Source organism: Colletotrichum navitas (assembly GCF_030913465.1).
Source record: "Colletotrichum navitas strain CBS 125086 chromosome Unknown LY79scaffold_11, whole genome shotgun sequence".
NCBI lineage: Eukaryota > Fungi > Ascomycota > Sordariomycetes > Glomerellales > Glomerellaceae > Colletotrichum > Colletotrichum navitas.
In genome coordinates this window covers 683624-708037 of record NW_026850557.1, presented here as the reverse complement: position 1 = coordinate 708037, position 24414 = coordinate 683624, and the positions used below count along the sequence as shown (strand labels likewise).

The 24414-nt window shown below is 56.3% G+C and overlaps 6 protein-coding genes across 6 annotated transcripts; 4 read left to right on the top strand and 2 right to left on the bottom strand.

The window, feature by feature from the left end:
• Positions 1–189: 189 nt before the first annotated feature.
• Positions 190–3190, bottom strand: LY79DRAFT_667293 (Spt20 family-domain-containing protein; the record flags this gene model as incomplete). Its single annotated transcript, XM_060563351.1, has 2 exons — positions 190–2816; positions 2878–3190. The coding sequence occupies 2 exons, from the start codon at positions 3188–3190 to the stop codon at positions 190–192; spliced, it is 2940 nt and encodes a 979-aa protein (XP_060417604.1).
• An 840-nt stretch (positions 3191–4030) lies between these two features.
• On the bottom strand, positions 4031–5923 carry LY79DRAFT_544079 (uncharacterized protein). Its single transcript, XM_060557099.1, has 2 exons — positions 4973–5923; positions 4031–4907 (listed from the first exon to the last, which is right to left on the bottom strand). Exons 1-2 carry the CDS (start codon positions 5579–5581, stop codon positions 4302–4304), a joined length of 1215 nt encoding a protein of 404 aa, XP_060417603.1. The 5' UTR covers positions 5582–5923; the 3' UTR covers positions 4031–4301.
• Positions 5924–6341: 418 nt separating this feature from the next.
• On the top strand, positions 6342–8141 carry LY79DRAFT_667291 (nucleotide-diphospho-sugar transferase; the record flags this gene model as incomplete). Its single annotated transcript, XM_060563350.1, has 3 exons — positions 6342–6522; positions 6619–7965; positions 8017–8141. 3 exons carry the CDS (start codon positions 6342–6344, stop codon positions 8139–8141), a joined length of 1653 nt encoding a protein of 550 aa, XP_060417602.1.
• A 6957-nt stretch (positions 8142–15098) lies between these two features.
• LY79DRAFT_667290 (uncharacterized protein) lies at positions 15099–16467 on the top strand (the record flags this gene model as incomplete). The annotated part of the gene is made up of 2 exons (XM_060563349.1): positions 15099–16150; positions 16221–16467. The coding sequence occupies 2 exons, from the start codon at positions 15099–15101 to the stop codon at positions 16465–16467; spliced, it is 1299 nt and encodes a 432-aa protein (XP_060417601.1).
• Positions 16450–17513, top strand: LY79DRAFT_52370 (uncharacterized protein). Its single transcript, XM_060555567.1, has one exon. It carries the CDS (start codon positions 16745–16747, stop codon positions 17423–17425), a length of 681 nt encoding a protein of 226 aa, XP_060417600.1. The 5' UTR covers positions 16450–16744; the 3' UTR covers positions 17426–17513.
• Positions 17514–21504: 3991 nt separating this feature from the next.
• On the top strand, positions 21505–24389 carry LY79DRAFT_52332 (uncharacterized protein). Its single transcript, XM_060555524.1, has 2 exons — positions 21505–21820; positions 21888–24389. Exons 1-2 carry the CDS (start codon positions 21628–21630, stop codon positions 24095–24097), a joined length of 2403 nt encoding a protein of 800 aa, XP_060417599.1. The 5' UTR covers positions 21505–21627; the 3' UTR covers positions 24098–24389.
• Positions 24390–24414: the final 25 nt, after the last annotated feature.

The window sequence follows — 24414 nt, the reverse complement described above, 5'->3', positions numbered from 1 at the left end:
TCCCCAGACGCCAAATGTGTAGGGAAAAAAAATACGCTCACAACCAGTCCAGCTCCCCTCCCGCCATTGTCGGTACATCGTTCCATCTCACCCACCTAGACGACTGCCATTTTCAATATAGCCTTGAAGGTAAAGGCATCTTCAGTGGTGGTGGTGCAGACACCTCAACATCAAGACACCAGGATCACCCTACATTCCGTGAGGACCCATCATACCACCCATTCCTTGCATCTGCTGCTGTTGTTGCTGTTGTTGGAGCTGCTGCTGTTGCATCACCTGGTGAGCCCTCCGCTGCGCAAGGACGCTCTGGATCTGGTTCTTGGCCTCCATCATACAGTTCCGTTTGAATGCCTCCATCTGCTCCGGCGGGATGTTCTCTACAGCACCGCCCCATTTTGCCGCGAGATTAGCAATCTGCTTGTTGTAGATCGCTTGTCCTTGGATTTTGACCTGGTTCGTAAGTGCATTGTTGTTATTCATCGCCTGTTGCTGATGCATCTGCATCATCGCCTGCATGTTCATGTTTTGACCGTTCATCATGTTCTGACCACCGGCCATCTGGCGCTGCATCGGGTTGCCCATCTGCGCCTGGAGCTGGGCCTGAATCTGCGCCTGCATCTGCGGCGTCATCTGACCGCCATTCATTTGGTTGGCCCCCATCTGGCTGAGTTGCTGGGCGTATCGCTGCGCAAGTTGCTGATTCATCATGTTGCCCATGTTGCCCATATTCCCGCGCTGCTGTTGCTGTTGCTGCTGCTGCTGCTGCTGCATCATCATTCTGTGCTGCATCTGTTGCTGCAGGAACTGCTGCTGCTGCTGCGGCGTCATCTGTTGCGGGTTCATGTTGCCGTTCATTATGTTGCCCATGCCGTTCTGCATAGCTGCCGCCATTTGTTGCTGCTGTATGGCTCGCTGTTGCTGGGCAACCTGCGCCGCGATGAGGTTCGGGTTATGCACAGGCTGCGGCATGGATCCCGGTGTGCCCATCATCATGTGCTGGCCCATTTGCGAGTTTGAGGCCATCATGTTGGGCGGTGGACTGGCCTGGTTCATACGTGGTGTGGCCATCACTGCCGGACGGGTACCAGGTGTCCCCTGCATACTGGGCGTTCCATGATGCATACGGGGAGTGCCAGCCTGATGGCTCTGCTGGCTTGCGCGAGCAGACATGCTGTGTGACATGGGAACGCCACCAACGTTGGCTGGGTGTCTGGGCACTGCGGACGGAGGGCGCGGAGGGCTGTTTGCCATCTGGGAGTTGGACTGCTGCATGGGTACAGCGCCAGGCATGGGGGAAGACATGCTGTGAGGTGTCCCTTGGCGAACAACGGGCGAAGATACTGTAGGTTGAGCTGCTTGAGAGAAGCGCGCCTGGGCCTGGGCTGGTACGGCGCTGGCAACACCACCAGCTGTGCCGTTGGGCATGGGGCCGTTCGTCTGTTGCTGCTGCGCCATGTTTGCCGCCGCGTTCTGGTTGTTGTTCTGGGCAGCCTGGGTCGCAGCGGCTTGTGCGGCCATGGCTCGTCTCTGCTGTTCCCTCTGCTGCTGCTCTTGGCGAGCCTTGAGTTCCTGGGCCATTTGGTGTTCGCGCCGCATCTTCTCCGCCTCTGCTTGTCTTTGGGCCGCAATGACGGCTTGTTGCTCCTGCATCTGCTTTTGCTTTTCCTGTGCGAGCTTCCGCTCGGCCTCGGCCGCCTTGATCTTTTCCTGCTCTTTCCTCTCATCGTGCTCTCTCTTAATATCGGCAATAACCTTGAAGCGCTCGAACCTTGGCTCGAAGGTAGACACAACGGCCGGGCCTTCCTTGTCGGCCCCGTTGGCTCCGCTTTGTGCGCCATTGGTGCTGGAAGAAAGCCGCTCGTCGAGGATGAGCATGTATCTCTCCTGGTCTGCCGCAGCTGCTTCGTCGGCCGCCATCTCCGCCACAGTCCGCTTCCTGGTCTTGGGCTGAGGAGGCAAGTCCGAATGCTTGGGATGCGCCAGCATGTCCAGAAGAGCAATCGTCTCTTCTGCATCCCTTGTTGGCTCCAAGAACAGAGGCGCGTTGGTCGCAAGAAGAATATGGGACTCTGCTACGTATATGTTGCTTCCGTCAAGTTCCATGCGCTCGCGCTTCTGTTTCTTGGCCGGTGGGGCCATGCTACCCGCAGTGGGAGTAGGCGGGACCATCGATATCGGCGTCGAAGGAGGTGCCGTGCCGTCAACGGTGCCACGCGTGTCGGTTATACCATGAGGAGTTGCAGCTTTGATTAAGAGATCCGCTTGCAAGCTTTCCGGCGTAGGATGGAGGACCACTGTGAAGGTCTTGGGCTTTGAGGGGGTTCTGCTCTTCTGCCCTTCGCCTGGCAAGCTTGGAGCCGGCATGCTCTCTTTGTCCTTTTCCTCCGCCGTCTTTGGTTTTGTGTCTTCTTGTACGCCGGATGCTGCATCCGGGTGTGTCCCTAGGGACTCCTTTGGATAAGGCACATAGGGCGAGGGCACGATATACGGATTATGGTTGTGGATGGAGGAAGGAACCACTTTGTTCGAGGCCGATGTTGGGCGCTGGACATCCTTGGACTGTGCCACCGACTTGTGATCATGAACCTGGACGATCAGGCAGCCCTCGTAAAAAGGCACGCCTGCTTGTGAGAAGTACTCGAGGAGATCGTGAGGTACCGTCCGCATGCGCAAATGCTCCAGGAAAAGTCGCATCGGGGACTTGTATGGGAAGATGCCATCCTGCTGGTCGAATCGAAAATGGGTCGGGTGCATGTGTACAACGAGAGATGGGGGGTTGCCCGTGTACTTCTTGAGGATGTATTCGTCGGTCACAACTGTGTATATGTCAGCAAAATGCTCATACAGGAACACAGAGAGGTTCCGTAAGAAACTCACTGTAGGGCGGCGGCTCCACAGCTTGGGCGGAGGCCATGTCGGCTGCGAGAGACGCTGACCGTAACCCTACGCTGTTTCTGGATATGCGACTGGCTTGATTTGACGGCTCGCGGCGCGTGCGGTTAGCAGGTCGCGCCGATTGCGGGTTCGCGCCGTTCATCGTTGCGGAGTTTGGGGGCTTCTTGGTCGACATTGAAGGAGAGGGCGATGAACGGATTGAGCTAGCCCCATTGGTTTGGATACCGGGGGGCGCAGGACGCTTGACTTTGGACGCGACAGAAGGCGGTTGGACCGCTGTCACGACCGGCGCCATGATGGCCGGAGGGGGCGGCTACCGGTCCAGAGCAGGCCGAGAAAAGTGTCGCGACGCTGTTTTCCCACTGTCGAATGATGCCCAGATGCGCGTTACAGAGCAATCATTTGAAGGAGATGTTCGGCTCGCTCGTCGATCGCGATGGGATTCCGGAGGTGGATGGGCAAGGTGGTTGATTCGCGTTGACGAATCGGGTGACGTCGGCGTGGAGAAGAGAAGTCTGGGTCGGAAACGCGGTCGCGGTTGTCGAATTATCGAAGCGAGAGGCCGGGAAAACAAGATTAATTCGGAGAAAAGGATAGAGAAGATGCACGACAGGCCAGAGGGATGGAATTCCAGGCGTGTGGGGTTGGGATGTAGTCAGTCTTCCGCGTGTGAGGCTCCAAGGAGGAACCGCCGCAAGTGTCCGAGACGGGGTCGTGGGCGTGGAGGGAAGACGACAAGGCAAGCCTCAGGCAAAACCCCGGATACATGCACGAGCCTACTGTGCGCAGACAGTGCACAGACCGTGTATAAGTGTAGTAATTAGGGGAGTCATCTCTGGAAGCTCCGCCTTGGTTGATCGGATAGTTTGGTTGAAAGATTTCACGATACGGGTTTCTATTATTTTAACACATTTATATTGTGTTTTGAGTGCCGAGCATAGCATAGGGCTTTTACGGTGTTTTATGACTGTGTTAGACCATCATCGTGTACCTGTGCGACCCCACGGGGAACCCCTTTGGATAAATTCCATAGTACCTTGATAGGGACTGTGCATAACTGCATGTGGCTAACACGTGGATGCGAATTGGCCGGGTGTGAGAAGCTCATCAATCAGCAATTTGATGTTCGGATTGACTTGAATTTATTCTTTCCGGGGTCACTCATAGAATGATACTATACTTCCCATAATCATGTTAACTCGTGCATGTGATTCACGCGCGAATGGGACGGTTTTGCGCTACAATAGTCAATTACCTTCCTCATGAAAACGTCACATGATATCTCGTGGTATATACAGTCCGAACATAACACACATTTCCACATCCATCGAGAGCTCCCCGCGCTTACATAAAAAACGTGATCGGATATTCAGGTCGTCATTTATACACCGTGGGGTCGTAAGCATTTACTCCTTGCCCTGGACACGGCGGGCCCAGTCGTCATGGACCCGCATGCCGTCAACAACAACGACCCCCCGGCCCCGTCCAACACGGTCCGTTCGCTGCCACCACTTCTCTTCCTTGGCGGGCCGTTCGGCTTCCGACTCGCTGTCGGCGAGGCCCCCGTCGCCACCTTCTGCACCGACAACAAGGATGATGTCGTGGCGTAGCCAGGTCTGCAGGTTGGAGACGACACTGCCATTCTCGCCGGCCAGACTCTCCTGGAGATAGATAATCTCAGGCTGCAGATGGCGTAGGATATGGTTGTGGCCGTTGGGTGTGGTGAAGGGCATAACCATGGTTTCCTTCTCGACCAGAGCCAATGCCTGAGAGTAGACGGCATTGAAGGCAGCGTTTCCAGATGAAGCTTGCATCAAGGGGCTCTTTGACGACTCTTCACCAGGCGTCTGGGCTTGATGGTGCTCAATGTTAGAGAAGGACGAGCTCAACGAAGGTGGCGGAAGGTTACTCGTAGATTCGCCAGCAGTCTCCTTGAGACCCGGCGCGTAGATCAGAACGAAAAGTTTGATGTCGTTGAAATCGTTGTAGCGCGGGATATGCGACAAGATGGACTGCATGTTGGTCAGATATGCGTAGGCGATACGATGCCTATTGGCGAGGGAGGGAATGCACTTACAGCGTGTTCATGGAAGCCATCTTCGTCGAAATCATCCGCGTGGTTGTCGGCAGAGACAACAATAGCGACGGTCCTCCGCCGCTTGCTCGGGTCCCTTGGCGCGGATGGTCGCTCCTTTCTGGCGTCTGCCTCCTCGGACCAAGTCTCGTGGTCGGCGTACGCATTCTTGTCCTCCTCGCGGATGGCCGCAAGGGCGCGGCCGGCAACGGCACCAGCCGCAGCGACGCCTGCGGTGACGGTCTTGCCGGCGGACTCGAAGAATTGCTGTGGGCTGGGTGTGCGCCTCAACGCGCCCGACATGCGCGCGCCCCATCCATCAGCCGCTGGGTCCCGAGATGCGTCGGCTGTGCCGTATGTTTCGGTCCCGACATTGCTCGGGGGAGGCTTCGGCCCTTTGGCAGTACCGTACGCGGAATTATCCCCGTATTCACCATTACCGTAGTCGAGATCCGGGTACTGTTCGCTCTCGGGTGTCTCGTCTTCGTCCTTCCGCTGGCTCCAAACCCACGCAGCCACACCGACTGTCGCAACAGTCACGGTGACTGCGAGCGGCACCCAATGGCTCCATACCCCGCGCCTCCGAGAGTGTTGATCATTGGGCCACGACATTTAGTTGGATGTGGGCATTGCACTAGGGGCTGTGTGGCCCAGGTATAGGTGTATCCGCTCGAGGTTGATAGCGGCTTCGAGTTTCCGGGGGTCTTTCTGACGACAGTTGGGGCGTTTGCGCAAGTAGCGGTGTCGCAACCCAATCTGGTATTCAATGGCCAATCGTCAAAAAGATGGACGTTTCCGCGTTAATATTCGTGGCGAAGAGGTTGTTGGAGGACAAAAAGTTGCAAACGCGGGAACAGGCTGGGCATCATCCACTTCTCGCAAGCGCGGGTGGCTGGTCTTGGGCTTGGGGTTGACAGACATCAACATGGGGACGACAAGGAGCTACGGCCCAGGGGGCATCCCGAGGTTGACCGTGCTTGCCATCGGTTGGCGGGCCAAACACCTCTATCACTCACTCCTTCTCGTAAGCGTGGACCGAGGATGTGCCGAGAGAGTCACGTGCAGAACCCCACCATACCTAACGAGACGTCAACAGTGGGTCTAATCATCCCGCCGAGGGGCGCATTTTTGGGCGATGACTCCCTCGGCGCGCCGCCCGCCAATTACCATAAAAAAATAAAAAATAAAAAGAGTCACCAAGACGGCCTCGGGCATTGCGCGACGCAAATAGAACAGATCTACGACGCGACGCTTCGAGAGCCTACCTCTGCTAGTGCACATCTTCCAGACTACTACACACCCAATTCACGTCTTGGCATAGCAGCCAGCAGCTTCTCGACGCAGGCACAACACCCCACCAAAGCATCTCACGATGCCCCACGCTGTGTCGATGCCCTCACCAGGGCTCCAGGCCTTGGTCCTTTGCGGCCCGGGATCTTCGTTCCCGACTTTCACCTCCAACCCCGATGAGAACCCGAAGGCCCTTCTACCGATCGCCAATCGACCTATGGTCTGGTACCCCGTCGACTTCTGCTACCGTTTGGGCATTACCCGTAAGTAGCTGCGGGCCTGCCTTGCTCTGCTTGAGAGGCACTCATCAGTTTTATTCCTTGTCGTTATGCGAAACGTCACCCCGCTGACCAAGTTAGACATCACTCTTATCTGTCCCGCCTCTGCAGAGGAAGCTCTCACCACTGCCCTGAACACCAATCCATACCTCACAGCACTCCCCCTCCCCAGACCAGGCATCCTCGCTCCCAAGGACCTGGATCAGACCACGGGCACTGCTGAAATCCTTCGTCTTCCCGAGGTTAAGGAGCTCGTCACTTCCGACTTCGTCGTTCTCCCCTGCGATCTCATCTGCGAGATTGCCGGCGAGAAGCTGCTGCAAGCATGGATGGTCAGTGGCGCCAGCATGTCAGACCTCCTCGACGCCCCAAAGTTTTCAACAGGTAACTCGAACCAGTTCAGTGGGGGACTGGGCGTTTGGTACGAGACAAAGACTGCGACTCCGGTCAAAGGAGAGGAGACCGACTTCATTGCTGTTACCCCCGTGACGCCGTCCCACGTCTCGCCGCCCAAGGGCTCATTGCTGCCGCATCTGTCTAATCTCGTCTACTCCATGCCTACGGACTCCCTCAAAGACCTCGCGGAAGAGAGAAAAGGCTTGCCTGTCCGCCACGGTCTCATGAGACGCCACCCCCGCCTAAGGATGCTCACAACACACCGAGATGCTCACCTGTACATCCTGCCCAAGTGGATCATGGACTTCGTTGAGAAGAATGATCGGCTGGAAAACATTGGCGAGGATGTCATCGGTTGGTGGGCCAAGGCTGGCTGGCAGATTGGTCTTGCCGAGAAGCTCCGACTGGACGAGGTCTTGCGTAAGGATAATGAGGACGATGACGGTGATTCCCTGCAAGAGAGCACAACATCACCTCAAGATGAAGATCCCGAGGAACTTCGACCTCATAAAAGCACCGAAGCCAGCGGACATGCCGATGACGATGCAAAGACCCGTGGAACGGAGCTGAAGGTGCCTCCGATGATGGCTTATTTGCACCCTTCCCAACCCGATGCGCCGATTGTCAGGCGCGTGGACACTGCTCAGTTGCTTCTGAATGTGTCATTACAGCTCGCCAAGGTGCCATCGGTGGAGGAAACTGGCAGCGATGCCGCGTCCCCCTTTGCGCATGCCAAGAAGGTGGCATACCCAGAGGGTATCAAGGGTCGCACGACAATCACAAAGGCCGACAGTCTTGTTGGCGAGAACGTCACGGTGGAGGAAAAGGTTTCTGTCAAGGAGTCCGTCATTGGCGCTGGCTGCCAGCTCAACGAGGGAGCCAAGCTGTCCCAGTGCTTGTTGATGGAGGGAGCCGTGGTCGGCAAGAACTGCAAGCTCACAAAATGCATCCTCGGCAAGAGATGTGTCATCGGAGACAACTCAGTCCTGACAAACGTTGAGGTGCAAGAGAACTTGCTTGTTGAAGCCAGGAGTAAGTGCAATTCCATGTGCCCAACTATGCCATTCGCTAACCGTAGCATAGCTGAGGAGAAGGACACGAAGCTGATGAGCTCCGATGGATTGGAAGCTACCGAAGAGGAGATGCAAGGCGTACTGGAAGACATGGACAACGAGATCATGGCCCAGAACGAGGAGGCGATAGAATAGGACTCGTAGTCCAGTCAAGAAGGATGTCCCACATTGCTTCGCAACGAGGCCCGTCGACTGAACTTTTTGTTTTCCTTCTTCGTGATACTCTTGCATACGCTGACCATGTCCCCTTCTAGAATGCTATAAACGCCACCTCGTTCGAGATAAAAGCAATACTGGATGAGTGTGAAACGATGTGTTCGTACTAGCCACCGCCGAGAACGAGTCACTGCTCGCTAGAGTCGGATCGAAAGATGTTACGGCGAGAAAGAGGCATTTGTGGACACATTATGGGGTACCCGCGAGGCTCGAGGTTGAGGCTGATAGCCCGTTTCCGAGTCATAGGAGACATTGGCGGGACTTTGCTGAAGCCTCATTGGGACAATGGGAACAGTGCCATCGGCCGGCGGCGTGCCCGGGGAAGATGGAAGATATCCGGCAGACATGTGAGAGAATTGCCACTGCGGGCTGAACGCTGCGGGACTTGGACGCTACGGGACTCCGAGAGGAACATCCTCCTGAACAGTGGAGCATGCGGTGCCCATAACATTCCCGGACAGATCATGTTGGCCCAGGCTCGCACTTCTGATTAGGGGCATTCTTGGTTAGTACCAGCCCGATTGGGATCCCCCAAGGCTCAAGGCATGTTGATCACCCAGAAATTAACCGTTCTGAGTCGCGGCTCGCTCCAAGGCACATACAAGCGCGAGGAATCCTGGCGGTAGGCATCCGACCAGAGCGGGTTCTTGGGACGACATATGGAGGATGGCAATATATTGCCGCGATAGGTTGGCAATCCTTGGACCATTGCCCGAAGCACGATACTCGCCCCCAGAGATTTCTGTTTAACGGTGCACGAGAAGGAGAGTTTAAGGAATCCCTTGATCTCCCTACGCGGATCATGGAGAATATCATTACCTCCGCGATATGCGATACTCACCAGGGGCGGGAAAGACTTCGGGGTGAGCTCTGCAGAAACAGCCCACATATCCTGCCAGGGGCAAGCCAACCCTGCAAGGATGATCAATATTGTGCCACTGAGAGGTCCGAAGAGAGACATACAGCAGCGAGCTGGATACCATGGTCCAAGCGGGGCCTAGTTTTTTTCGCGCCTAATTCGGCGTCGACCTCGGGAGGTTTGGCCTGCAAGTTGTTTGACAGAAACGAGCTGTCACAAAACCATGTGGGTGTTGTTGTCCCGCTCGTCCCAGGCCGATGGGATAATGCGCCGTCGTCCCGTATTGCCCACGCTCCCTCGGGACCGGAATGGGTCAAGGGGCACGGTGCCGGTAGATCCATCAAGGGCCGCGCCCGACGTATAATGGGGATCTAGTTCACATCTGAACCGTGCGCGTCGTGGTAGCACAAAGATCGGGCGAGCCCAGACTAACGGCGTCCAAGCCAAAGGAGCGCCACGAACGAGATACATAAGGGGAACAACCAGGCAAACGAGTGAGAGCGACGGTTCGGAGGGATATGGGGTGAGGGGCGGGGGAAGAGGAGGTACAAGGACAACCCCCCCCAGCTTTGGTCCGGAACGCGCTTGCATGGACCCGAGGGTAGTGAGATCAAGGCTAAACGGTTCGCGCGATAGCTTTGCGTTCCTCGTGGGAGGTCGTGGCAAAGCAAGAAAGCTTTGTGTGAGAGGAGAGAGTTAGAGAGTGAGAGAGAGAGAGACATAGCAATAGAGGCTTTCCCCACGCGTCGCGTTGAGGGTGGGCGTTCCTCAGACATAACAAGGCTAAAGGAGGCGTATTCTCAGCATTCCGCTCGCGTGTGCTGAACACTAGGGGATAGGAAGGGTTTACAGCAGGGGCCTCACACACACACACACACACACACACACACACACGATCTTTTGCCCACTGTATCTTGTATGGGATAGGGGGGGAGGAAGACATTGGTCTCGCTCAGCTTGCGTCTGGGGAGGCCCTCGGACGATCTCTCAAGGAAACGGTAGTGCTGTATCACTTTTTTTTTTTTTTTTTTTTTCTCGCCTTCGGGGCCGTGCCAATGGCCAAGGTTCTGGGCTTCGCCCGGTGGCCGCCACATCGTCCAAGGGGGCTCACGGTGAATGGGGACTAACGTTGAGGCGCAAACGTGGTTTCGAACCACGGCATCTTTGACAGAAAGCCCAGAGGGTCAGAGAAAGAGTGACGCGTGTCATTGTGGCGCTTGGCGATGTGGCACACTCGCGAGGGGGCAGGGACACAGGTGTCAAAAACGAAAGGCGACTCAACATGCTGTCATGTGTTACGCGAGAGCAACGTCTGGTGTCTCTCTGACCAAGTCAGAGGACAGGACATTGGCCCCGGCTGGTGTGACGATGATCGCCATCATCGTCGACCGTTGAGGACCATCCCGTCAGAGCGTTGTGCGGGACGAACAAAGGCAAATGGGCCGGCGATGTTCGTCCGATCTTTGGGCCCTTCCTTGGGTGCGCTAGCTTTGTCATCATCCGAACCACGTCTAATTTGAGCCGTTCGAATCTATCAGGAGAGGCTGGGATGGGGGACCCTGCGAGGCCAGGGAGCTTGAGCCAGCGCGAGGCACGAATAGCACCATTCGGTCTCCGTCGGCCCACACAACCAACCCATTGGGGAATCCCAGGTAGGGATGCAGATAGTTGGCAGCCTAGAGGTTGTTAGAGGGGGGGCGCGGTCTGTGGCAACAATGGTTTCTATCACGGAGCGGGATACCTAGCAAGGTGAGATCAGGAGTGGAAGCGGTCCCCCCACCGACCCGTTCTCCGGCCGCCACGACTCGTAATGTACAAGCGCCCGTAGGCTAGGCTGCGGAGCATCTCCAGTAGTGGTAGTAATAGCCTAAGAGGGAGAGGGAAAGGGGCCCGGAGCTGTTGACGCACCTTGGCCACCGCAGCGTGTGAAGAAAGGGGGATTTCTGAGCTGGGCACCGGCCGGCGCGTGTACACATGGCAGCCCTGCCCGCGCGCGCCTGAGAAGAGCCGGCTTCGGCAGCTCGATCACCAATCACGGATTGGCGGGGAGGCCTTGCAGGTCGACAGGGGCAGCGGGAAGTGGGTATTGATAACGTGATGACCGGACTCTCCTCCGAGCATAGGAAATTGCCTAGAGAGGCTCTCTCGCGTGCGTGCGTGCGTGCGTGCGTGTGTTATTGTTAGTTTCGATTGTTTGTTTATGGACAACTCGGGAGTGGAGTTGCAGCCCACACACAGAGCCCGCAGAGACACGCGGGACTTTCAGCACCGCGACACACAGACGGGAGGCAGGCGGCAGCGCACGGATTCAGCAGCCCGAGTTCGCCTGGGGGAGCGGCGTCGCGGCCCAGATGGATCGGTCCCCCCTCCCGGATGGATAGGCGCGCCAAGTGGCGGGCGGGTGTGATAGACGCGGGTTTCCGGTGGCGCTGGATTGCATGATGCAAAGATGCAAAGATGGCCGGCCTTTGTCCAAGTAGTTCGGGACCAGAAACCACCCTGTTTTTCTACGGATATCCCGTCAATATTGGTTGGTATCAACCCCCCCCCCCCTCCCCGGAGCTCACGGAGCCAGAGGCGGGATGCAGGCCAGGTCTCTCCCTAAGCACCGGAAGTCGAAGCGGGAATGCGGGTGGGACATGGCTCGTCCCAGCAGTCGGAAAAGATGCAACCTTTTCGCAGAAGCGTCCGAGGCGGCGTCAAGAAAAACCACGCACCCATGGCGGTTTCTGGGGGCGCCCGCCCCCAACAGGCTGTCGGACTTGGGCAACATGAGAGCGACGGTCGACATGGGCTCTGACCAAAGTATCTTTCGTAGCACCAGACATGGCTTCGGTGATGGAGAAAGGAAGGGGCGTGTGGACTGATGCGCCCTTGGCAATGATGGAAGGGGAGTGAATGAGTGAGTGAGTGAGTGTCTGTCGAGAGAACCAAGAGATTCCAAGCATGGTACTGATGGGCCTCGATGGCAATGGCGTCCGAACCTCTTCCCCGCTTTTCCCTTCAAGACGCACTTATTTAGACCCCCTTGCCCGTGAGGTACTGTACTTTGAGATGGGCTGTCGGGGTCATTTCAGATTGTGTCGAGGGTCTGAATGGAGGGGTGTGTGAGTGAGTGTATGAATGTATGAGTGTATGAGTGTATGAGTGAGTGAAGAGTTCATGGATGGATGACCTAAGCTGCCCACCCCTCCCCCCCCTGAAAATATAATATATGAGAATTAAGAATAAAAACAGATAAAAATAAAATAAAACAAAAAATGAAGGCTTCCCCATGAAGAGGCACGGACGCCTAGGCATACGAGTTGGAAACCAATGAGGGAGCGGATCACCAGCAAGCATAATGAGCAAGCGGGATTCTGCCCATTGATCGACCCTAGTTAGTCACTATGTCCCGGGTTGCTGCCCGTTTCCAAAACCCCTTCATCGGCTCTTGTTCTTTTGCCAGTCAGTCACTTCTTCTTGTTTACTGATTGTCTGTGCCAGCCCGGTTAACCACCTCGCCTCTTGTCTTCTCAGCTCATGGCATCGTATGAACCCGACAATGACCAGCGTCTTGGTTGCATCGCTCCATCGTTTTGCTCCCCTTTCTCCCTCTCTACCGGTTTGACCCTGTGGCCGGTCAACGACACACCTGAGGCTTTTCTCTCTCAGTCTCTCTCAGTCTCTCTCAGTCTCTCTCAGTCTCTCTCACTCGCTCTCACTCGCTCTCTCACACACATTCCGGATCTTGCTCTTTTGGGCTTCTCGCAGCTCTGGTCTCCAGCTAGATCCGAGTCCACCTCCTTCAGAGCTGCTGGACCTTTGCTTTTTGCACATCTCTCATCTGCATCTGCATCATACCTATCATCCCTGTTTCAGCGCCTCTTTTTTTCTCTTGCGCACTCGACTCGAGGGGATAACGAGATTCGAGCCCGCTAGCCATGCGCACCCCTCCAAGCGAGTGAGCTATGCATGCCTTGGCTACGTCAGTTGGACATTGTTCCGGCTCACCGTGTCGGCAGTGGAAGGGTGGACGGACTTGACGGCGGGCTGTTGCTGCATATTTTTTTCCTCGATTTTTGCTTTTCCTCACTTGCTGCACTGTGTCTCAACTGCATCACCCCGTCCACGACGTGAGGTGGGGTCCGTGGGAAGAGAGCCGATTGTTGCTGCTCAGTAGAATGGCTCGAGGGCCTGTGCCTGATGTTTCACATCGCACGTATCAAGCCCATCAGTCTTCCATTCCATGACGGGCGTGTCTCCATTCCCCAGGGTTACACACATTCATACAGATTCGCCCAACAGACGTACCGTAGAGAGACAGACGTATCAGCCCGGTCGGCCTGGGTAGGTACCTCTTTACACACGCGTACACACCCGCTCTCTCTCTCTCTCTCTCTCTCTCTCTCTCTCTCTCTCTCTCTCTCTCTCTCTCTCTATCTCTCTCTCTCTCTCTCTCTCTCTCTCTATCTCGTTTCCCTCCTCGTGAACGTCTTTCTCGTCCTTCTCCTCTGTTTCCGAACCCCACCACCACCATTGTAGGTAGTCGTCTTCACGCTCCCATGTCACTTTCTAAGCCTTCCCCACCAGCGGCGACGCGTTGTGCTCCTACGTTCGAAGATGGAGCCTCCCCCCTCCCCGGCCTCCCTGCTTCTATCGGGCCCGCTAGGAAAAAGTTTACTGCTTGTCTCGCTTGCCTTGGACGTCCATTTTTGGCCGATGAAGACTGATAGAGGACAGCTCCCGGGTGCACGCATGCCCCCCGACCCCTTGTCGTCAGTCGCCCTCGCCCCTCGCCAACTCGCGATCCACGGTAGGCCCCCAAATGGTTCATGCAGGTACTCTTTCTTCTTTGAGGTCCCCAGCTCTGCGAGCTTCTAGGTGCCTGGCTAATCCCAGTTCCCTCGGCCGCCGTGAGCCGTGGTCAACCCCTGTCGGAAGTCGACTCGACCAGCACGACTGACTGCCCCACCCCTGCCCGGCAAGGGTAGAGCTCAAGCCATGGTGCAAAACACAAGATAGAGTAGGGAGCACTGGACGCCTCTCTCTGTCCGGGCTTGACGAATGGCTTCCGGGGTCGTCATCCAGCCTCCATGGAGCCCAAACGTGAACCCGGTGGTGTACCCGGCCTGCTGATCCAGATTCGGATTATGGTTTTCTCAACCAAGGACCCTCTGCGTGCCCAGCATGACTATGAGCGAGGGCCCGCAAGTGCTCCTTTCTCGCGAAACATCCTAGTTTAAACAAGCGAGAGAGAGGGAGAGCAAGAGAAAGCAAAGACACACACAGAGAGAGAGAGAGAGAGGGGAGTTGGCTTGAGCGTTCCGATCCTCCGCTAAAAGCCGCCCATAGGACCGTACCTGGTTCAGCTTATCCTTTGATCTGACACCTATATGTGAGTAGCTCGCGTTCATGGACCGGCGATCGTCTCATTGTTTCTCAGGGACAGAGAAACAGACTGGACCGGACTGGACTGGAACCCTCCCGCAGCCAAGAAACACACACACACACACACATACTCTCTCTCTCTCTCTCTCGCTCTGGACCCTCTTCCTCTCGCCAGTCCCCTGTCTTCGTCTTCTCTCATAGATCGGTGGATCCCACAAGAGATTAGAGCCTCTCTGCCTCCCTCCGCGCCCATTCTTTCCAATCATACCCCTCCCCCCTCCCCACACCTCCCCTCTCGCGGCTCTCTCTCTCTTACTCTCCCTCCCACAATCCACTCCACCTCCACTATCACGTACTCAGACCTCGATACATTCCTATCTGGGGCTCTCTGTCTCTCCAGCTGGTGTATTGATGACACTATTTCCCCGTTCTGTCAGGATAGACTTGTCCATCACTCGTTAGGGGCGTCATCTTCATCTCCGTCCCACTCCGTCCCACGATATAATACTGCCAGAGCTGCTCACCTGTGGAACGCTTCCATTATCCCATCATTCTTCATCCTACTTTTAACCGGACAACTCGCTCCCTCTTCAGACGACCACACCCTCTCAAGAGCGAGTCAGCAACAACAATCAACAACGCCCACAATGATGTCCCACCAGCACCTCTGGCAACAGGAGCAAGACCACTCCATTGAAAGCATCATGGACATGGACGCCTTTGCTCCGGAAACCAGCTTTCACTATGACGGCTCCGTCAGTTGCGGAACCACAACACCGAGCTTCTCGGCCGCATCGTCCACCTACGACCCCAACGACCCATACACTCCTCGCTCAGGCCGGTCAACACCTCATGACCACCACTCCAGTCTTGACTTCGAGTCCTCCTTCTCCTCCCAGAGCTCCTTCACCTTCGAACATGCCGCCGCACCACAAGAGCCCAAGGGTTACTTCCAGAGGCATGACAAGGCCGACATCCAGATGCCCATGCAGTATGCCTCGGCCGTCCCCCTCACCCCGTCGAGGAGGCAGAGCTCAGGGTATGGCATGGAGCACCTGGACTACAACACGATGCTCCATGTCGCCATCAACTCCCACTGCATGCCCGGCATGTCCCCGCCTCATCACCACCAGCAACAGCTTCAGCATCAGCAGCATGCTCACCATCACCACCAGCACCAGCACCAGCACCAGCACCAGCACACCGAGCAATATTCCCTTCCCCAAGACCTCAGCTCATCACCCTTTGTGATGCCTACACCTCACCGCGCCCTCGCCAGCTCCACCCCCAGCAATGCACACATCTGGTCCTGCAGCAGCGAAAGCCCCATCATGATGTTCGGCAACGAGTCCACACCCTCGACCTCCCCCCTCCATTCCATGACTGCCAGCGTCAAGCGTGAGACCACACACTCGCCCTCGCCCCTGCAGTCGCCGCCCTCGGCCGGCATGTACCGCCAGGACCCTAGACGCAAGCTCTTTGCCGAGGTCCAGCGCAAGACCCTGGCCCTCCAGAAGAACCAGAACGACATGGAGGCCCTGAGGCAGCTCCGGTCGATCCAGGTCAACCAGGATGGGTCCGTCCTCGACTGCGGCTCGGTCAAGGTGCGCCACGTCGCGCCGAGGCGGGAGAGATGCACATATCCCGACTGCACCAAGACGTTCAAGAGGAAGGAACACCTCAAGCGCCACTTCAAAGCGTAAGTTTGTCTGTCTACAAAAAGTCGTCCATCCTTTGACATGGCACGTATCCTGACACCCGTCATGCAGAACCCACGAGAAGGAGGTTGAGTTGTACACGTGCCCCGCCACGAACTGCAACCACGTTTTTAAGGAACGCCGCGACAACTTCGTCTCTCACCTGCTCCTCCACAAGCAGGGCAAGAGCAGCAGGACTCCCTACAACGACAAGGCTGCCAAGCTGTACGACGAGATGTGCCTCCAGAGCAAGAGTCGCAAGCGCGTCAAGACGAGCACCAGCTCGAGCCCCAGCAGTAGCACCAGCAACAAGAACTGAAGCGTGCTACAGCGTCCTGCGTCTGCTGGTTGTCTGAGACCAGAAGAATAGAAAAGCCCCAAGGGGAGGGGGGGCGTGGGCACATCAGGGCCAGACGCAGCACAGCTCTTGGGGTTCCGGCCGAGAGAGAGGGGTGATACGATGCCAAGTTGGAACCCTGACCCCGGACAGAAAGGCCACCATCTCTCTCTCTCTCTCTCTCTCTCTCTCCTCTCTCTCCTCTCAGTCCGTTTTCCAAGACACTTCCAACGCGCACGCACGCCACTCTACATGGGCGATGACTTGGGCGATCCCTGCTCCGGGCGTCTTCCCCAAGTCCTCTCATCCCTGTCCGGGTTACCAGCGATACCCCGGTAGAAAGCGGCGAAGGAAAAGAAGAGGAGGGGGGGGAAAAAACATACCCCCAAACCCGAAAATGATTCCCTTCCCCCCACACCAAACCTGTAATAATCCCCTATGTTGTACGAAACAAAAAAAAGATGGACAATTGGGCGTCCCACCGGCAAACTGTTTGCATTATTTTCTTTTACCACCTTTTGTTTCCCACCGTCTCATCATTTATTTCGATTCTTCTGGGAGGGTGTTGGTTCTTTTGTTACTGGAGAGAAACGCTCCAAACGTCAAGGCGGTGGTGACCTTGCGGTCCTCTGTGTTCCTCGTATGCAACAACTATTTACCCACATTATTTACGATTGCCTGCGGAAGAAGAACACGCATACAATCGCACACACAAAACAAAACAAAGATTTACATATTCTTAACGATTGAAAGTCAAAATATGAATGGGGATGCTGCGACCGCGCCGCTTAAAAAAGGCTGGAGTGGAGGAGGGGGGGGGGATACCAAGCGGGGGGGGGCGCTGCTGAAAACGGCAAAACAAGGAGAGGCCACCCGTTCGATGATCAACGGCGAAAATGAGGGGCGCGTGGGTCGGGACCTAGTTGTTTGTACCGTATAGCATTGTGAGAGGATGAGAAGAAGATGGTACTGGGATGAGATTGAGATAGATTGTTACTACTATTGTCCCGTCCCTCCGCCGCTTCTTTTGGGGGGGAGGAGAAGAAGCAAAATTACCGGAATTCAAAAAAGAGAACCCTCCAACTACCTACCAGACGGTCAAGAGGTTTTTACCGTTCATACAAAGAAAGTCCCCCCCCCCCTCAAAAGAGTCTCGAGAGCCTCGTGTCGTATCACATCTCTTCCACATGCGTCGACATCCGAAATGCGTCGGGAGAATACCGCTTTCCATCTCACTTCCGCTGCCCTACGCAGATTATCCAGGAAAAGAAAGAGAGCATGTTTCTTGCCCATCATGTGACATGGAGCGATGAGAGTCGCAATAAGCTCTGGCGGTAGGGGGACGACGTTTCTTGGGTGGTATCCTGGGCCTTGGCGCCTCGGACCATCGGCGCAGGCTGACTCGCCGAGGGAGCTGGGCTCAGCTGGAGTGAGTGCGCTCGCTCTTGTGCTATGCCCTCCTCGGGAGGTGAGGCTGATCAGCTTTACCCTCCCCCCCCCACATGGGCGCGCACACTTGTATTGGCGAGCCGGGGCGGGACGGAAAGGCGCTCGAAACCCCCCAACTACCGCGCGCGCGCGCGTACGTAAAAAAAAGGAGGCTCTAGACGGCAGACCAGCCGAGCAGGGATCTGAGTCGATGGCTGACAGGTAGGACCTGTACAGGTCACCTACGCAGCAGCTCCCCCCTCCCCCCCCCCACCCCCCTCGTGCGCGTGGCGCGGGCCAGATACCGAGGTCGGGTTTGGTGGTACGATGGACATCAACCGGTGGTGCAATATAGGCGGCAGGGCGCTGGGCTAGGCTGGGGTAGAAGGAAACGGCGCGTGCGGACCAGGCCGTTCGAAGGGGGGCCATATTTCGTTTCTTGCTTCGTTTTCCCCCCCATCCCAAACGACCTACAGGGCAAGCCAGCTTGCTCATCAGGGGGAAACTTTCTGTACGGACAGGGGATATTGGTGGATGGAGATGAACGGACGAGAGGGCGGCAGGGGCGACAACCGTGGAATCTAGGGGCGAAGGATTTTTGACAGGTCTGATGAGTGATGATGGCATGGCAGGGAGTCTGGGGGGGTCAGGTGCAGGGGGGGGGGGGGGGGGGGGGAGCTGTGCATCACTATCATCGTGTACCTGTGCAACCAACCACAAGAGGGACCGCCTTGATACCGGTAACGTAGCGAAGTCAGAAAAGGAACAGCAGGGATGGGATGGGAGCAGACAGGCACAGTTGCTTGGGTGCTTGGTTGCCTGGTCACCGGCGAGGAGCAGGCAGGACAGGGCGAGAGCGAACCCTCGCTCTGTCTGGCTTGCTTCAACCCGTTTGTGGTGGCCAGCAATGGGGCAAAACCAGATGCCGTGTGACTAAAGATTAGAGCATTGGTTACTTTTGGGGGGGTTTCAGCGATAGCTACGGTTTTGCTTGGGTTGATTGGCAGTTGAAAGAGAGACAGGTCGAGGGCTCCTGCATGACATGAAAGACGACAGCAGCGGTGATACCTGAAAAAATAAAAATAAAATAAGATAGAAATAAAATAAAGATAAAAAAAAGGGAGGTGGGGGGGGAGAGAGAGAGAGAGAGAGAGGGAAGAGGTAAAGCCTAGGGAGTCGGACCCTGGCGCTGGGAGCGTTACGGACGTAGGGTTCGTCTGGTTGACGATATCCTGACCCTGACCTTGGCTTGACCTGGGCTTGACCTGGGCTTGACCTTGACCCTGACTGGCGTGTCGCCAGAGATGCAAATCTCGCAAGACACAAAGTTTTTTTCCCCATCGCACTCCCCGTGTTGGAAGCCTGCCTCTGAAGAGTCGTCGGCTGATGCGCCACGGGGATCAGGAGCAGCGGCAAGGTGGTATCGCAGCAAGGGGGCCACGTTTATTGGACCAATTTCGGAGCATCTTGTGCGAAGACCCTGTCCGGTCGAGGATCGTGACCGTACTCCTGGGACGAGGGAGGGCGGGTGGGAAGGGGGAGTTCTCTGCTTCTGAGAGAAATTTCGGATCTTAATCTTCCCCTGAGAGGCACGTTACCTAAAACAGCCTGGTACATGTCCGCTGCGGGCGGCCAAGCAAGCAAGCAAGCAAGCAAGCAAGCCGCAGCATGCAGGACAAGCAGGGCAGGCATATTTGTCAGGTTGATGAAGGAGAGAGAGGGCATGCAATGCAGCTAATCGAATACGGGCGGCGGAGACACGCTGCAGCTGCCCGACTTCGCAACGCATCGTCGTGAGCCTAACTCGACACGATGCATGAGAAGGGGGGGGGGCAGGCACCGGGATTTCCGAGGAGAAGGAGAGAAGATGATGCGGTCGCCGGCGGTCTCGACCGACGGAGCTTTGGTACGAAGTCGGCAGCTCATCTCGGACAAGAGACCACGTGGAAGCGTACACCCTGGTCGGCGAGAACCCAGGTCGAGGACCGCGTCAAGGATATGGGTGTGCGCACCAAGTTGGAAAGCAAGCAAGCTTGATGCCTTCGCCGGTAGCGTCCGTGAGCAACAATATCCGAGGCATGTTGGACGTAGTGACCAAAAGGGTGAAATGTATCGATTGGAGGGGGGAGAAGGACGACTCTACAGGTACAATGGACAGCAGAATCAGACTAGGGATATTCCGCAGATGGTGTGGCGGAGAGAGCGGAAGGGCGTTTTGTGCACCGTGCGTAGTTGCGGGGCGAGAAGCCGGGTTGACAGCCGGTCACGAGCCCCGCCGCCGGGATATGGAGTGGGTCTGGTCTTGAGCAGGCTCCGGGCGGATCCGGCGGGTGATCCCGGGGGGGGGGGGGAGGCCCTGCTCCGGACGCTTAGCGTCGACTAGCTGACGCAGCAAGCATATCCTTGCCATCGCCGCTTTATGGGGTTTTTTTTTTTTTTTTGTCTCTTTACAAATATTTGGACTCTTCGGGCGCTCCGCATTCTCGTGTGATGCGTCATATAACCTTCGAACGACGCTATCGAACTCAATACCTGCCTCGCTACCTCGGGAATGCGAGGACTGGTTAGCCATGGAGATTTACTCGCGTCCACCGGTAGCTGGAAGAGCGGGCTTGCAAGGTAGCATTCCGTTTCTTAGCAGAGCGGCATAACGGGAGTACTTACTTAGTACGACGTAAGTGCATGTACTCCGTACAGTACCTACGCCTACCGGTACCTTGCCTCGATAGGTACGTATTTGGATACGTACCTCAGGGTAGGGCACCTGGCTAGGTACCGGTATCTATCTACCGGTATGTGTACGTACCCATGATGGACAAATGCTTAGGTAATATGCTATGCACCCCTCTCTCTCTCCTCTCCTCTCGCCGATGCATCCGTCCATCGATCGATGTTGTGCCTCCCCATCTTCCCTGGCATCCATCAGGTGCAACGTCCAGTTTCTGACCATCCTTCGTCCATCTTCCGTACAGAGCATCGCCGACACCAACCAGCGCCCGGCCGATCCATATCTGCTCCGAGCACTGGATACGAGGCGGCAGGCGCAGTCGACATAACGCAGGTCGCTTCGCCTGTCATTGCAGGCAGGCAACCATTCATTTGACAATTGGGGGGGAAGAGAGACTCACACACACACACATATGAGAGAGAAAGAGAGAGAGAGAGAGAGAGAGAGTTGACAGCCGTCACTGTCTGTCACCTGATTCGCTGCTTGAAATGATTGGGCGTCGAACTGTTTGGACATCCATCTTCCAGAAGCCATTCATTCTTGGCTGTTGTTGGCATTGTCGCGCAATCAGCCCTCAATCACCCTCGTCTCTGTTTCATTCTTGCATCGTCTTTGCGCGTCGCTGGTTGGTATTCGCTTCATCACACCTCCGACATTGTCCGAGCCAGATCGCGCTCCATTGTCTACTGGCACGGCCCTGCATCATGCTCATTTCTCTCATCATCAATCACGCCACTTGATCTTCTTCCCCTCAACCTTGCCGACGCCACGCATACCTTTTCAGTCTGCTGTCTCTGGTCTCCAGATTGGGAACAAACGTACCACCGTCTGTTTGCCCCCCCCATGTTTCTGGCCGTCAGACCGATCTTCCGTCTTGGCAGAAACGACGACAAACTGTTTCATCGCCCGCGAATGAATGATTCGGGCCCACGGTCTATAGGCAATTCATATCAAAGGGGGCAAACAAAAAGACATCCGTCGCAAGCATGGTCGCCCTGCCATCCTATCAAGATGCTGTTAGCAGACTCGACTGGCTCCAACTTGTCGCGTCGTACGTCGGGGACAAGGACCTCGCCAGCCTTTGTTCAGTGAATAGACGATTCTACGCTCTCTTCGCACCCCGCCTCTGGAACGACCCGTTGGTCGCCGTACGACGCCTGGGATTGCATCCCAGCGACGGTACGTTTGTCTCAGGTCTTACCCGCACGCCATCGCTGACCCACGGCTCCTGTTACGCTACACCAAGACTTGGAGTGGTACCTCTCCTTTGTCTTCGATCACATGCAGCGCGTGCGGCCGTCGACCCTGGCTCTGATCACCACTCTCGACTTCCGTCACTTCGCCAAAGACACTGCTCATTTCTCGTCCGACAATAGCTCCAGAACAATCCCAGAGACTCTGCGCAGATTGCCCGGAATATTACCGAATCTAAGGTGCGTTCTCTTGGACGCCCATGTCGACGCAGATCCCGCCTTTCTAGCTGCCACCCCGCCACCCGAAGCAGGGGCGGGAACTATCCCCTCTGGCAGCAGCCAGGGCGTGCTGGCGCTCAGCCTCGCTCACTGCCAAACACAGCTGCCCAACGTCTTTTTCTCCTCGCATAGGGCCCAGCACTTGGTATATCTCGACGTCTCCGGCCTACCGGGTTCCCTGCAGCCGCTTGTAGCAGCGGCCAGCGGAGGGCGGAACCTCGGTCGCTTGAAGATGCTCAAAGCGAGGCGTCGAGAGGTCAACGACGCACTCGCTTTGTCCCTATTCGAAGCTTTCAAGAGCTCGCTGTGGAGTCTGGATATTGCCGAAAACAACATTACGGACGGCGTTCTCGATCACTTTGTCACGCACTGCTTCAATAGTCCGCCTTTGAGGTCTCAGTCCCGATTCGCGACCGAAGGCAGGCTTGTCTTTGATGGCCATGGCAACGACACCTACGGCCAGTTCATGTCCATCCAGGAATCCGACTGGAGCGACACCTTTAGTCATCCGGAGCGTCACTTCGTCGATGCTCCCGCCTATCGTGCCGATGCAAGTCGGGTTCTGCAAGAAGACGAAGCACTCCGGACCAATGGCCGAACGCCTCTGAAGAGAGACAGCGTGGACTACGTTAAGGCCGCAATTGCGGGGGGCATGGATCGACCGGCGCCTGACTGGTCCGACATGCCGTATCTCGACGTCTGCACTGCGCCTGCGGGGATCACGCATCTGCACCTCTCAGACAATCGCGTTACCTCATCGGGCTTGGAGAGGTTGATACGAACCTCGCAGGGCCAACTAGAAGAGATTTCTTGTGACTCTCTGCTGTTTCAGCCGGTCCACCGTCCTGCCGCTCAGCAGCACCTCCCGTGGCCTAGCAATATGAAGCTGCGCGGCGCGCTGGGCTGCGCGTATGTCTTCCGTCCCGTTCTTTCGTCTAACCTAAGGGTTCTGCGCATTCACCATTCACTGGTAACTCAAATACCGACACTTGAGACCGATGGCCTATCAACCATGGCGCGCCTGTGGCTAGCTGAGACAAGCCTCAGGGAACGATCCGAGATGGCGTTCCCCACAGCTTTCGAGCCCGACACAAACCCTCGACTGACATCCTTGACTTTGACCAATATGCCCCGTCGCTCTAATGGGCCTTTGATCGACAAGATTTTGCATTTTTTGAGGCTGGCGGGCCTACAAGAGCATGCGATACAGGCAACGACTCACTCGTCGTCTCGACGGGGCCCTGTACCGCTCCGCGGCCTGCGTCATCTTCGCCTGGAATTCGAAGCCGATCCGATCGAGGACCCCACCGGACTCTCAACGGTGGATGACCTCGACGCCGAAGGGCTCTTGAACATGGATGAAGGCGAGGGCTTCAGCTTCTTTGCAGGCGAGCGACCCCAGCCTCGCACGCCCGCTGAGACGGCCACGAAAAAGAAAGCAACAGAAGGTGGCGGGCGTCCTGTGGGGTCGCATAAAGTCACTACCAGCCGCTTAGCGGGCTCTCTTTGCGGCGAGATCGACGGTGAGTACATGAGTTACAGTGACACTTGGGGGCAGCAGCAGATCGACCGCAAGGTATGGGTCGGCTCAGGTGTCCCGGGTACCAGTCCCGCCGTCAATGAGTACATGAGGCTCGCGATGCACCCGCCGCTGAGGAGCCGAGTCGGGCCTGCGTCCCTGGCGCACGTCAGGGCTGGCGCTCCGGCGGGAGCGCTCCTCTTCCACGCAGCGTGGGACGCCATCGTCATGCCGCCGGAATTGAGACCGCCTAGAAGGACGGAACTCCATGGAATGCGGGACGTTCTGGAGGCGGTCAAGAGATTCCGCGCCGAGACCAGGGCGGGCTGCGAGGCCGCCAACGAAGCGGCCGTTGAGGGCATGGCAGAGCCCACGAGGCCGCGTCATTTCTTCTGGACCGGGAGGCTTGAGGTTGCCGCCCAGCAGAGCATGGCACACTATCGAGCGCCAAGTTATTGGCGGTAGATCGTTCTATTATTATGGACTCTCTTGTCTTTAACGAATATGCGAGTCATCTGAGTCCTACGGTCAAACCGACCTAGCATTTGGTCATTTATGATATATACTCGTTTTGAATCAATCATGGACAGGACAAGTGAAAAGGGGGGGGGGGCTGCCGCTTTTGAGACATCGCCCCATGTCCTGCAGGTCTGTCTCGGTCATTTTGACAGCTGCGCCCAGAAACGCATACACTCAAAATAAAATAATAAATTGCGAAAGAAAATAATAATAATAATAATAATAATAATCAGGCATTATCCCTATCTAGAACACGGAGGGGG